This window comes from Pseudophryne corroboree, chromosome 7, assembly GCF_028390025.1.
Source record: "Pseudophryne corroboree isolate aPseCor3 chromosome 7, aPseCor3.hap2, whole genome shotgun sequence".
Classification (NCBI taxonomy): domain Eukaryota; kingdom Metazoa; phylum Chordata; class Amphibia; order Anura; family Myobatrachidae; genus Pseudophryne; species Pseudophryne corroboree.
In genome coordinates, this window is record NC_086450.1 from 270,533,909 (window position 1) to 270,549,247 (window position 15,339).

At 43.7% G+C, this 15,339-nt stretch overlaps 1 protein-coding gene across 1 annotated transcript in view; it reads left to right on the forward strand.

Annotated features, from left to right (window-relative positions):
- Positions 1 to 15,339, forward strand: part of DNAH7 (dynein axonemal heavy chain 7) — a 1,092,938-nt gene that overhangs the window by 764,956 nt on the left and 312,643 nt on the right. Inside the window, exons 43-44 of the mRNA XM_063934143.1 lie at positions 816 to 1,162; positions 3,342 to 3,522. Coding sequence (XP_063790213.1) covers positions 816 to 1,162; positions 3,342 to 3,522 — 528 coding nt within the window. The remainder of the gene's footprint in view (positions 1 to 815; positions 1,163 to 3,341; positions 3,523 to 15,339) is intronic.

Here is a 15,339-nt window from a genome sequence, read left to right on the forward strand (position 1 = left end):
CGGAGGTGTGGGAGTTTGTCCGAGAATGCCCTTATTATTAAAGTGGCAACCTGGTTTTGCCTTGTACATGATTTCCGCTTTAAAAAATACGGGCATTCTCGCACAACCGCCTGCACCTCCAGCTTTTTGCACCCTATTACGTTTACCCCAAAGACTACATTCCAAAATGTAGCAAATTTTACCATTAATGTTTACCAAAAGTTTAGATAAAAAAATAACAGGTGATACTTTTTATATTTCACATATTAATTTCTAACTACCAAACATTACCTCTTATAGAAAGTTGTTATCATTTTGTCTGTTATGTAAGACTAGTTACTAGCCCTAGTTACAGGAACAACATAACAGGAATGTCAGCGTCAGCGGAGCAACACTTGAATTGCTCTGCTGGGCCCCATCTAGTGGGCACCGGCACAAAGCACTTGAATTCCCCCTGTAAAAGTGAAGAACAGCGTTATCCTTTTATTATATAGGATACTTTCTTGACATTTAGAGACAATAAAAATAACTAAGAAACAGTGAGCAGTAACTACAAGTATTCATGTAAAGCAAGGAAGCAGGTTTCCAATAAAATGTTTGCTTTATCTAAATGTGTGCTTGGAATTTTCCATCTGTGTCCAATTGTCATACAGCTGAATAATGAAATATTGTGAGTAGATTTTCATATTTACGTGATAAATGTCATATTCTTATTTCTGAAATGTTATCTTGATTTGAGCCGTCCCATCACATTTCTATAACTCCAGGAAGAAAATCTCATTAAATACAATGTGCATATAAATGCAGAAATGTTACAGTATTTTGTATCATTCTAGGACATTACAGTGGTGAAGTCTATGAAAAGTCCCCCGTCTGGAGTGAAGCTGGTTATGGAGGCAATTTGCATTCTGAAAGGAGTAAAACCCGATAAAATCCCTGACCCCTCTGGATCAGGACGAAAGATTGAAGATTTCTGGGGACCAGCGAAGAGAGTGCTGGGTGATATGAAATTTCTTCAATCTCTTCACGAATATGATAAGGACAATATTCCAGCAGCTTACATGGGTGTCATAAGGAAGCAGTATATTACCAATGCTGAATTTATTCCTGACAAAATCCGGAACGCGTCTACAGCTGCTGAGGGGCTCTGCAAATGGGTTATTGCCATGGATTCCTATGATAAGTAAGAATAAATAAAAGCAAAGTATTCTGTGTTGAAATACAGAAGAGTCACTGGTATATCTATAATAGGTGCAGTGTGTGCGGTGCACAGGGGCCCCTGAGTCCAGAGGGGGCCCCCACTGCACACGCTGCACCAATTTTTTAAATATGTAACCCTCCATAGTCCCCCGCCGACATCAGCAGTGCTGTGGAATCACTGTGAAAATTATGCAGCGGCCATTTTTATGGTGTTCTGCGCATGCGCAGTAGAGAAATCACTGGGAAATTGGCCGCTGCGCCATTTTCCCGGTGATAAGCGAATGCACAGTAGAGTCTGAGCTCTCTAGTGCTCAGACTCTCCAGCGTGGCCGGCAGAGAGGAGGGGGCCCGAACGGCGGAGGCAGCACATGGGCCTCCTCCTTTCTTAAAGTTCCCCTGAGTAGAGGGGAAATTAATGCCCCTGAGAAAGATGGATTCTTTTAAAATATATTGAGATTCCCAATATTTAACCTTGAATTTAAACTTTTACATACTGTAGATTGTCTTTCAGCTAGAGGACACTTAAGTTTAATTAATAGTTCCTCCAATAGGATAAGGCTCACAATAAGTGATGTTATAGTTTTATAACAGACGTGCATGCACGCACTCTTTCTCTTTGATAATGTTGAAGTTTATTCTGAAGATATGAATACATTTGGTATAATGCAGTCCTTTTTTTAAGATGAAGAGGATGCAAACTGGTATGAATTGCATTATGATGATTTGATGTATGTGGCAGTAATAGTTTTTCCTCTATTTGGCTCTTTTTTTACTCCATTGTACTACTATTTCTCCATGTTTACGTTTTATCTTGCTTATAGTGTATTAGGTATTTAGGATTAGTGTTTTGGCACGGCTAAATTGCAAAGTCTGTGACGCTAAACTGGGTATTTGGTGCTATTTGAGCAGAGATGTGTATGGACACAGCTGTACTTTGTACACAATATTATAATGTAATGAAGTGCCACATATACAAGATAACATAACATCTTGACAATGTTATTTATAAATGCAAGAGTTGCATTTTCCATATACTGTATAGTATATTTAACTACACATGAAATTAAATGAAGATTAAATTCAGTCATCTCATATTTTACCTCTTGGAACTCAAATTATGTTCTTTCCTTACAAGGAATGTCAAGTAATGCAAATAAGGGTCACTACTTGATATAATTAGATGTGATGCTAATTAATTAAGTACAGTCAAATGCTGCGGCCAATATGTAATCAGCCAATCAGAATCCACTAACAAGTGCTGCTTATAAGCATCACCTTTAGCACCCATAAATCTGTTAAATCATTCACAAGTAGCTGTGTTGCAATTATGTGAATGCAACCTTATTGCACATGGATTAAGTTAATCTGCCCCTATTCAACTTCTTATGGCATAAACTGTGCCAAAAAACTATAAATAGATGTCTGCATTTTTGGTTGAAATGCTGACCTAAACAAACGTACAGTAGTCCATTTCTAAAGTCATACTGTATACTTCGTCCAGTCATACTATATATTTTCTGTCTAAATTATATTCGTACCCAGGGCCGTAACTAGAGGTGTATGAGCTGTGCCGTTCCACAGGGTACTGAGGGTGGTATCATTGATAAGTAATGATAAATAAAAATCCTTTATACCAAACTATTCCTTGGTTCAAATTCAAATACAGTATCTATAGTAACTTTTCGGTGATATGAAAGACTGTGGGGCAGATTTATTAAGCTCGGTGAAGTGATAAAGTGGAAGGTGATGAAGGACCAGCCAATCAGATCTTAACTACCATGTCACAGGCTGGGTTTGAAAAATGACAGTTAGGAGCTGACTGGCTGGTCCTTTATCACCTTCCAATTTATCACTTCACCGAGCTTAATAAATCTGCCCCTCAGTCTGTTCATAGCACCAATTAGAGCACTGTAGGGGCTGATATAAATAGCTACATTTAGCAGCTGTGAATTGCTTTACACTATGCACGTGATACTGAAGGTAAAGTAAGCAATGTACACTAAGGACTGACTCAGGTACACACATGTAGCAAATAAGTAAAAAGGCTGCAATGATTTCTCAACTTATTGCAGCAATCTGGCCATGTCCCCATCTAAAAAAAAGTTAACGGCTTTGTTCAAATAACTTTTGACATGTAACATGCAATGTTGTGATTACTTTAGAGTGGCCAAGGTAGTAGCTCCTAAAAAAGTGAAGTTGAACCAAGCAGAAAGTGAACTGAAGATTGCTATGGATAGTCTGAGGAAGAAACAGGCTGCTTTGAAGGAGGTACAGGATAAACTGTCCAAACTTGAGGAGAAACTTGAGGAAAACAAACAGAAGAAAGCAGATCTTGAGAACCAGGTGCGTAGTGCAACTGTATATTACTGTAGCTCAGATTTATTTATGCTTGCAAATTGTGCAAACAAAATGGTTATCAATTATGATGCTGGCTACAGACACACATCTTACAATAAGATTACTCTTGTAAATGCTTACATTGCCTCATTCTAAAGCTGTCTATACCAATTGCCAACAATTATTTGCCTATAAGAATACATACCAAAAAAGTTCAATATTTATATGGCTGAATGCATAATTATTTACAGTATTTTACACATTTTGTAAGATAAGTTGTCTTAATTTTCATTAAGTCCATTTTAGGGTGAAATGAAGTGTTCCATGGAAAGGCTAATTCCCTGTGTTTAAAGTGAATTATAAATGGTTACCTTAATATCCTAACATTTTTAATGTAAACCAATTATTGCTTATTTATATGGGCTGTTATTTCATTTTGGATACTGTCACATTATCTGATCTCCCAAAAAATGTGGTATTATTCAAATTATATGTTGTATCAATGTATATTCTGTATGGAAAATTTCCTTTTTAAAACTGACAAACTGCCATTCTGTGATTAACTCTATGTAACTTAATCAGGGGACATTTGAGATTTCCCATCTCTCCTTTTGCTAGCTTGTGAAAGAATGTGTGTGTACCATATACCACAGGGGGGCTGTGTGTGGGCTGGGAAATCTCACCTTTTCTGCTTTGGGTATAACTGGTTTGGCTGCATAAGAGACATTGGCCCTCATTCCGAGTTGTTCGCTCGCTAGCTGCTTTTAGCAGCAGTGCAAACGCTAAGCCGCTGCCCTCTGGGAGTGTATCTTAGCTTAGCAGAAGTGCGAACGAAAGGATCGCAGCATTGCTACAAAAAAAGATTGTTGCAGTTTCAGAGTAGCTCGAGACTTACTCCTAGCTGGCGATCACTTCAGTCTGTTTAGTTCCTGTTTTGACATCACAAACACGTCCTGCTTTTGGCCAGCCACGCCTACGTTTTCCCAGCCACTCCTGCGTTTTTATTCAGCACACCCGCGTTTTCTCTATCGTCCTAGTGGATGCTGGGGTTCCTGAAAGGACCATGGGGAATAGCGGCTCCGCAGGAGACAGGGCACAAAAGTAAAGCTTTCCGATCAGGTGGTGTGCACTGGCTCCTCCCCCTATGACCCTCCTCTAAGCCAGTTAGATTTTTGTGCCCGGCCGAGAAGGGTGCAATCTAGGTGGCTCTCCTAAAGAGCTGCTTAGAAAAGTTTAGCTTAGGTTTTTTATTTTACAGTGAGTCCTGCTGGCAACAGGATCACTGCAACGAGGGACTTAGGGGAGAAGAAGTGAACTCACCTGCGTGCAGGATGGATTGGCTTCTTGGCTACTGGACATCAGCTCCAGAGGGACGATCACAGGTACAGCCTGGATGGTCACCGGAGCCTTGCCGCCGGCCCCCTTGCAGATGCTGAAGTAAGAAGAGGTCCAGAATCGGCGGCAGAAGACTCCTCAGTCTTCTAAAGGTAGCGCACAGCACTGCAGCTGTGCGCCATTTTCCTCTCAGCACACTTCACACGGCAGTCACTGAGGGTGCAGGGCGCTGGGAGGGGGGCGCCCTGGGAGGCAAATGAATACCTATTTTGGCTAAAAATACCTCACATATAGCCTCCGGAGGCTATATGGAGATATTTAACCCCTGCCAGAATCCGTTAAGAGCGGGAGACGAGGCCGCCGAAAAAGGGGCGGGGCCTATCTCCTCAGCACACAGCGCCATTTTCCCTCACAGAAAGGCTGGAGGGAAGGCTCCCAGGCTCTACCCTGCACTGCACTACAGAAACAGGGTTAAAACAGAGAGGGGGGGCACTAATTTGGCGTTAGAAATATATAAAAAAGATGCTATAAGGGAAAACACTTATATAAGGTTGTCCCTATATAATTATAGCGTTTTTGGTGTGTGCTGGTAAACTCTCCCTCTGTCTCTCCAAAGGGCTAGTGGGTCCTGTCCTCTATCAGAGCATTCCCTGTGTGTGTGCTATGTGTCGGTACGTGTGTGTCGACATGTATGAGGACGATGTTGGTGAGGAGGCGGAGCAATTGCCTGTAATGGTGATGTCACTCTCTAGGGAGTCGACACCGGAATGGATGGCTTATTTAGGGAATTACGTGATAATGTCAACACGCTGCAAGGTCGGTTGACGACATGAGACGGCCGACAAACAATTAGTACCGGTCCAGACGTCTCAAAAACACCGTCAGGGGTTTTAAAACGCCCGTTTACTTTAGTCGGTCGACACAGACACAGACAGGGACACTGAATCCAGTGTCGACGGTGAATAAACAAACGTATTCCTTATTAGGGCCACACGTTAAAGGCAATGAAGGAGGTGTTACATATTTCTGATACTACAAGTACCACAAAAGAGGGTATTATGTGGGATGTGAAAAAACTACCGTAGTTTTTCCTGAATCAGATAAATTAAATAAAGTGTGTGATGATGCGTGGGTTCCCCCCGATAGAAAATTATGGGCGGTATACCCTTTCCCGCCAGAAGTTAGGGCGCGTTGGGAAACACCCCTTAGGGTGGATAAGGCGCTCACACGCTTATCAAAACAAGTGGCGGTACCGTCTATAGATAGGGCCGTCCTCAAGGACCAGCTGACAGGAGGCTGGAAAATATCATAAAAAGTATATACACACATACTGGTGTTATACTGCGACCAGCGATCGCCTCAGCCTGGATGTGCAGAGCTGGGGTGGCTTGGTCGGATTCCCTGACTAAAAATATTGATACCCTTGACAGGGACAGTATTTTATTGACTATAGAGCATTTAAAGGATGCATTTCTATATATGCGAGATGCACAGAGGGATATTTGCACTCTGGCATCAAGAGTAAATGCGATGTCCATATCTGCCAGAAGATGTTATGGACACGACAGTGGTCAGGTGATGCAGATTCCAAACGGCACAAAGGTGTATTGCCGTATAAAGGAAGAGGAGTTATTTGGGGTCGGTCCATCGGACCTGGTGGCCACGGCAACTGCTGGAAAATCCGCCGTTTTTACCCTAAGTCACATCTCTGCAGAAAAAGACACCGTCTTTTCAGCCTCAGTCCTTTCGTCCCTATAAGATCATATCTGCCCAGGGATAGAGGAAAGGGAAGAAGACTGCAGCAGGCAGCCCATTCCCAGGAACAGAAGCGTTCCACCGCTTCTGACAAGTTCTCAGCATGGCGCTGAGACCGTACAGGACCCCTGGATCCTACAAGTAGTATCCCAGGGGTACAGATTGGAATGTCGAGACGTTTCCCCTTCGCAGGCTCCTGAAGTCTGCTTTACCAAGGTCTCCCTCCGACAAGGAGGCAGTATGGGAAAAAATTCACAAGCTGTATTCCCAGCAGGTGATAATTAAATTACCCCTCCTACTACAAGAAAAGGGGTATTATTCCACACTATATTGTGGTACTGAAGCCAGAAGGCTAGGTGAGACTTATTCTAAAAAAAAATTTTTTTGAACACTTACAAAGGTTCAAATCAAGATGGAGTCACTCAGAGCAGTGATAACGAACCAGGAAGAAGGGGACTATATAGTGTCCCGGGACATCAGGGATGCTTACCTCTATGTCCCAAATTTGCCCTTCTCACTAAGGGTACCTCAGGTTCGTGGTGCAGAACTGTCACTATCGGTTTCAGACGCTGCCGTTTGGATTGTCCACGGCACCCCGGGTCTTTACCAAGGTAATGGCCGAAATGATGATTCTTCTTCGAAGAAAAGGCGTCTTAATTATCCCTTACTTGGACGATCTCCTGATAAGGGCATAGTCCAGGGAACAGTTGGAGGTCGGAGTAGCACTATCTCGGATACTGCTACAACAGCACGGGTGGATTCTAAATATTCCAAAATCGCAGCTGATCCCGACGACACGTCTGCTGTACCTAGGGATGATTCTGGACACAGTCCAGAAAAAGGTGTTCTCCCGGAAGAGAAAGCCAGGGAGTTATCCGAGCTAGTCAGGAACCTCCTAAAAAACAGTGCATCATTGCACAAGGGTCCTGGTAAAAATGGTGGCTTCCTACGAAGCAATTCCATTCGGCAGATTTCACGCAAGAACTTTTCAGTGGGATCTGCTGGACAAATGGTCCGGATCGCATCTTCAGATGCATCAGCGGATAACCCTATATCCAAGGACAAGGGTGTCTCTCCTGTGGTGGTTATAGAGTGCTCATCTTCTAGAGGGCCGCAGATTCGGCATTCAGGATTGGATGCTGGTGACCACGGAGCCCAGCCCGAGAGGCTGGGGAGCAGTCACACAAGGAAAAAATTTCCAGGGAGTGTGATCAAGTCTGGAGACTTTTCTCCACATAAATATACTGGAGCTAAGGGTAAATTTATAATGCTCTAAGCTTAGCAAGACCTCTGCTTCAAGGTCAGCCGGTATTGATCCAGTGGGAAAAACATCACGGCAGTCGCCCACGTAAACAGACAGGGCGACACAAGAAGCAGGAGGGCAATGGCAAAAACTGCAAGGACTTTTCGCTGGGCGGAAAATCATGTGATTGCACTGTCAGCAGTGTTTCATCCCGGGAATGGAAACTGGGAAGCAGACTTCCTCAGCAGGCACGACCTCCACCCGGGAGAGTGGAAACTTCATCGGGAAGTTTTTTCCACATGATTGTAAACCGTTGGGAAATACCAAAGGTGGACATGATGGCGTCCCGTCTGAACAAAAAAACGGGACAGGTATTGCGCCAGGTCAAGAGACCCTCAGGCAATAGCTGTGGACGTTCTGGTAACACCGTGGGTGTACCAGTCGGTGTATGTGTTCCCTCCTCTGCTTCTCATACCTAAGGTGCTGAGAATTATAAGACGTAGAGGAGTAAGAACTATACTCATGGCTCCGGATTGGCCAAGAAGGACTTGGTACCCGGAACTTCAAGAGATGCTTACAGAGGTCTTATGGCCTCTGCCGCTAAGAAGGGACTTGCTTCAGCAAGTACCATGTCTGTTCCAAGACTTACCGCAGCTGCGTTTGTCGGCATGGCGGTGGAAAGCCGGATCCTAGGGGAAAAAGGCATTCCGGAAGAGGTCATTCCTACCCTGGTCAAAGCCAGAAAGGAGGTGACCGCACAACATTATCACCACATGTGGCGAAAATATGTTGCGTGGTGTGAGGCCAGGAAGGCCCCACAAAGAAATTTAAACTCGGTCGTTTCCTGCATTTCCTGCAAACAGGAGTGTCTATGGGCCTCAAATTGGGGTCCATTAAGGTTCAAATTTCGGCCCTGTCGATTTTCTTCCAGAAAGAATTGGCTTCAGTTCCTGAAGTCCAGAAGTTTGTAAAGGGAGTATTGCATATACAACCCCCTTTTGTGCCTCCAGTGGCACTGTGGGATCTCAACGTAGTTCTGGGATTCCTCAAATCACATTGGTTTAAAACCAGTCAAATCTGTGGATTTGAAGCATCTCACATGAAAAGTGACCATGCTCTTGGCCCTGGCCTGGACCAAATTGGTGGTTTTTTCTCAAAAAAGCCCATATCTGTTTGTCCATTCGGACAGGGCAGAGCTGCGGACTCGTCCCCAGTTCTCTCCCTAAGGTGGTGTCAATGTTTCACCTGAACCAGCTTATTGTGGTGCCTTGCACCTACTAGGGACTTGGAGGACTCCAAGTTGCTAGATGTTGTCAGGGCCCTGAAAATATGTTCCAGGACGGCTGGAGTCAGGAAAACTGACTTGCTGTTATCCTGTATGCACCCAACAAACTGGGTGCTCTTGCTTCTAAGCAGACTATTGCTAGTTGGATGTGTAATACAATTCAGCTTGCACATTCTGTGGCAGGCCTGCCACAGCCAAAATATGTAAATGCCCATTCCACAAGGAAGGGGGCTCATCTTGGGCGGCTGCCCGAGGGGTCTCGGCTTTGCAACTTTGCCGAGCAGCTACTTGGTCAGGGGCAAACACGTTTGCTAAATTCTACAAATTTGATACCCTGGCTAAGGAGGACCTGGAGTTCTCTCATTCGGTGCTGCAGAGTCATCCGCACTCTCCCGCCCGTTTGGGAGCTTTGGTATAATCCCCATGGTCCTTTCAGGAACCCCAGCATCCACTAGGACGATAGAGAAAATAAGAATTTACTTACCGATAATTCTATTTCTCGGAGTCCGTAGTGGATGCTGGGCGCCCATCCCAAGTGCGGATTATCTGCAATACTTGTACATAGTTACAAAAATCGGGTTATTATTGTTGTGAGCCATCTTTTCAGAGGCTCCGCTGTTATCATACTGTTAACTGGGTTTAGATCACAAGTTGTACGGTGTGATTGGTGTGGCTGGTATGAGTCTTACCCGGGATTCAAAATTCCTCCCTTATTGTGTACGCTCGTCCGGGCACAGTACCTAACTGGCTTGGAGGAGGGTCATAGGGGGAGGAGCCAGTGCACACCACCTGATCGGAAAGCTTTACTTTTGTGCCCTGTCTCCTGCGGAGCCGCTATTCCCCATGGTCCTTTCAGGAACCCCAGCATCCACTACGGACTCCGAGAAATAGAATTATCGGTAAGTAAATTCTTATTTTTACACACACTCCCCGAAAACGGTCAGTTACCACTCAGAAACACCCACTTCCTGTCAATCACTCTACGACCACCAGTGCGACTGAAAAGTGTCGCTAGACCTTGTGTGAAACTGCATCTGCTTTTGTGAAAGTACGTCGTGCGCGCGCACTGCGCACCATACGCATGCGCAGAAGTGCTGCCTTTTTACCTAATCGCTGCGCACGAAAGCAGCTAGCGATCAACTCGGAATGAGGGCCAATGAGACCACAACAAGGTCACCTTTTTTCAAGTCAAAAGGGAAGTACAGACGTTTTTTGAGGATATTTTCACTCTTCACAGAGGACAGTTATGTGCGTCTGAAGATCAGTGACTTCTAGAATGTTTCCTGCCATATGGCTGCTCTAGTCATATATCACTACAGATGTGTCCTCTTACATCTTTGCTCATAGCGCGGCATTCAAGCCTCCCGCTCTCAGCATTTCATGGTGTGGCGTCCCTACAAGACGCTGCAAGAGAATCCATGCCATGCTATACACAGTTTAACCACTGGGTGATGAATGCTCCACAGATGAAAACTACAGTGCTGAAAACAATATTGTGTCAGTGGACAGTGATCCCTGATAAGTCGGTCAATCAAATTTAGGCAGTGTAATCAGTCACTGGGCGTGGCACCTCCTCCCAAGCTTGATTTCTATGCTACTGTATGCCACTGAGCTGCATTGGACTCTAAACTGCTATTGACTTTGTAGTGTACCTTACTGTAGCAGTGACACAAACTGGCACACATACTTTAACATAGTGTAATCTAATTTACATTTAAAAACACAGGAACATAAGTGAATGCCCATACATAATAAAAGAGAAAAGACAGTTAATCTGTAACATGTTTCGTCAAGAAGGAACTGTTTCCTATCCTTCTGACTTCCTATGGGGTACTGAGTGACCTATTGAGCACAGAGAAGGTTTACATAAGGCAGTCTATTAAGATAATTAATTGGTAATTTTCTAATCTAAAATGGCCGAAACAGGATATCCTGTAATATGAAAGTGGTATACCGCACATATAGGTGGTAATTCAGACCTGATCATAGATGTGTAAAAAAATGCACATCTACGATTATTTTCTCTGACATGCGGGGGAACTCCCAGCACAGGGCAAGTCCGCCCCACATGCCGGGTCCTACTCCCCCCGCAGAGTGCAAAAGCATTGCACGGCGGCATTGCATTCGCATGGTTTGAGTAGCCCTCTGCCTACGTAGCCTAGCTGCGAAGGCAGACAGCTACCCACCATGTTTTTGGTTGCAGCTGCTGTGCGTGACGCCTCTTAAACGGAGCATCAATGTCCAGAAAACGCGACGTCGATGCCATGTTCCCGACCCCCTTCAGGTCTTAAACTGCGTTCTGCAGGGAACGCAGTTTAGGACCTTGCACATGCATGTACCGGCATACACGCATGCGCAGATGAGCAAAAATCGCTTCATAGCGATTTATGCTCATCAGGGAAGAGGTCTAAATTAGGCCCCTAGTACTTCCCATTAAACATCATATAAAAAAACATATATAATAAAACAATTATATTGCAGAAAGGAACAAGGTATTTAGGTTTAAAACAGCGCATCAACAAGTCTTTATTGCGCCCTCACCACAAAAACAATAGAAAGCCAATACCAGAAGAGCTGCTGCGATTACCGGAACGGGACGTCACCACTCAGACATGCCACCACTATTCCCAATGAAGGCAGCAAGTTCCCGTCACTGCCCATACTATACATGCCCCATCCAAGATGGCCACCAAATGCGAAAGTGTGTCACCCGGAAGTCATTGGAGCACTGGCCTATCTATAATGGGTGCAGTGTGTGCGGTGCACACGGGGCCCCACACCGCACACGCTGCAGCCATTTTTTTGAATACTCACCCCTCCGGAGTCCCGCGCCGATGTCCACAGCGCTGTTAAATCACTGTGAAAATGGTGCATTTTCATGGAGTTCTGGGCATGCACAGTAGAGAAATCACTGGGAAAATGGCCGCCACACCATTTTACCGGTGATATGCGCAGTAGGGTCTGAGCCCTCTGGTTCTCAGACTCACAGTGCAGCGGCAGAGAGGAAGGGGCTCGAACGGAGGAGGCAGCACACAGGCCTCCTTCTCTCTTAAAGTTCCCCTGCACCGGTGTCCGCGTTTCTTACATTAAAAAGCTGGAGAACATAATCCCCCTGCAATTTGAGTATCAGAAACTACTTTATCAAGTGCTATTATCAAGCTTTATATAATTCATAGATGTTACTTAACACTGACCAATAACACCCATCCAGCGCCACCTTTGTTAAGGGCAAAATACCCATACTATCAATATGCATAGTACAAGAGGTAAGAAACCACATATAAATTGCATTTTCATATAATACAGCAAAAGGAGGATAAAAAAAACAGAAATACACATAGGAATAAATATATAAATATACAGTATATTTATATACACATACATATATATATATATATATATACACACACACATACATACATACATACATGCACACATCCATGCACATGAAAATAACTAAAAGGAGCGACCATTAGGCGTTCTTGTCCTTTATTTAGAAATGACCAAGCATGTTAGATACCTTCAGCTTCAGTCATCTTGCAGAGTATAACTAAATATGTTAATGATGAGGGGAATGCTTTAAATATGCTGGTTTAATAGATTGTATATTTTTTTTATATACAGCACTGCTTTTTTTCTGGAGGGAGCATGGCCACACCTCCCTGGTTTGGCCATACCCCCTTCAGTTCCCCGGACCCGTGGCTGCCTCAATGGCCCTGTCTGGTACACCTTGGACATAAGGTGTAGTATGTCCTTAATGCCTTAAGCGTGTAGCTAAGTGTATCTGGAACATATCGGAAAGGTAGTGTAGTGTATCTGGAACATCTTGGATATGTCGCTAAGTGTATCTTGAACACCAATATTTAGTGTAGTGCATTTGGAAAACCTTGGATATGTCATGTAGTGTATCAAAACACCTTGGATATATATATTTTGAACACCTCAAACATGTAGAGTAGTACATTTGGTATACCGTGGACGTGGACGTGTAGTGTATCTGGAACACCTTGGACATGTAGTGTAGAGTGTCTGGAACATCTTGGACATGTAACTAAGTGTATCTGGTATACCTTGGACATGTACTGTAGTTTATATTGAACACATTAGACATGTACAGTAGTGTAGTATATCTGGAACACCAATAGTATAAATATCAGTGCAATACAACTGGTCACTGTTAGCCCATTGTAGTCATTTGTGATGTCAGAGCCCCTTCAGCTGATCATGGCTTCCTGTGAGGGAGGTAAGAGGGGGGCTGTGTGGGGTGTCAGCTTTGGGACTTCCTGTAGGTCACACAGCGACACAGGATACTTGTCACACGGGTGAACAAGACATTATAACCTATAATACAATAATCAATACCTTCATGCATAAACATAAATTAGGTCATATGCATTCTGTAAGGAACATATCAGACTTAGAGTTATTATTCCCTGATAGGCACAATTATATAACAAGAGGGACTATTTCCCACACCTAATACATATAGTAAATGACAGGTTCAGAATTTAACAAAATACTCATCTGTTTGCTGGTTCTTCCTGCATTTATATACAGAGCAGCAGAAACAGGCTGTAAAAACGAATCTCTGGTGTTGATACTCAGGCTGCATCCAAGCTGCAGGTTTTAGTAATAACATGTGTGTGTAAGGTGGGTTGTGCTTGCAGTTGGGTTGTCACATGTAGAACATCTGGTAGACCTTGGGCATATAATGTAATTCATCTGGTACACCTTTTCACATGTAGTGTAGTGTATCTGGATCACCTTGGACATGTAATGTAGTGCATCTGGTACACCTTGGACATGCAGTGCTGTGTAGTGTATTAGGAACACTTTGGACATGTAATATACAGTAGTGTAGAGTATTTGGGACACTTTGAACATGTAGGTAAGTGTGTCTAGAACACCTTGGATATGTAATGTAGTGTATCTGGAACAATTTGGACATGTGGTATAGTATATCTGGAACACCTTGGACGTGTAGTGTAGTATATCTGGAACACTTTGAACATATAGGGCCAAATGTAATAGAGTGAGAGTCTCAGAAAGTGAGAGATTTGGTAAGGTTTTGCAGTTTTTTTAAAGTGGCAATCATTTACACTCCAAAACCAGGTTGATCTTGCTGTGTAAATGATTGGCACTTTAACAAAAAACTGCAAAACCTTACCAAATCTCACACTTTCTGAGACTCTCACTCTATTACATTTGGCCCATAGTCTGTCTACATCACACGGCATGTTGAAGTGAACATGTAGTGTATTATATGTGTCACACTTTGGACAGGGCAGAGCTGTATGTTTCCATAATTATGATTCTGTTCAGACAAATCTTTTGCACCAATGATATGATGCACTGAAGATGTTCAGAATCAGTTTATTGCCAAGTATATCAGTACATAATACACAAGGAATTGGTTTGCGATAGCTACAGCTCCCATACAGTACATGATATACCACAAAAAACATAGAGGAGGAAGAACATGTGACGTATAACTAGAATACACAAGTAGAGATCTGAATATGAGAGTATTGCTAAGTGAATGCCGAGTTGAACAGTTTGATTGCTTGAGCCAAGAATCTGTTCCTGTGTCTAGCAGTTCTCGATAGTTGAAAGCAGTACCGTCTGTCAGACGGTAGCAGTTGGAACATATCATGAGCAGGGTTAGAATGGTCGTCAATAATCCTCCCCGCCCTCATCAGACCACGCCAGTCCTCCAGGGTCCAGTTAGCGACATCACAAGCCCACGTGCGGTGCTGTGTCCGTAATGTTAACAGTGGCACTCTGGTGGCTCTTCTGTTCCCATATCCCATGAAAGCTAAAGAACGTTGCACTGACCTGCTGGATATGCATCTGGTACCTCCTGCATTAAATGTGGATGTGATTTGAGTCCGTATCACCTGTCTGTTACCACGGACAATTCTGCCCATACACCGCTGGTCACGATCATTAAACACCTGTGGTCAGCCACTGCGCTGGTATTGTCTTCCATGAGTTATTCCCAGCACACGTGACACCATAGATTGAGGAATGTCCACATAACTTCAGAAATGGAATGTCCCATCTTTCGGGCACCCACTATCATGCACTGTTTGAACTCTAATAATTTACATTGCTTTACCATGAGCAGCCTAGCCGGTGTTCACACTGAATCATGAGATGTCAGATTACAACTGATTGTAGGTCTAGGCATTTCCGAGACATCACA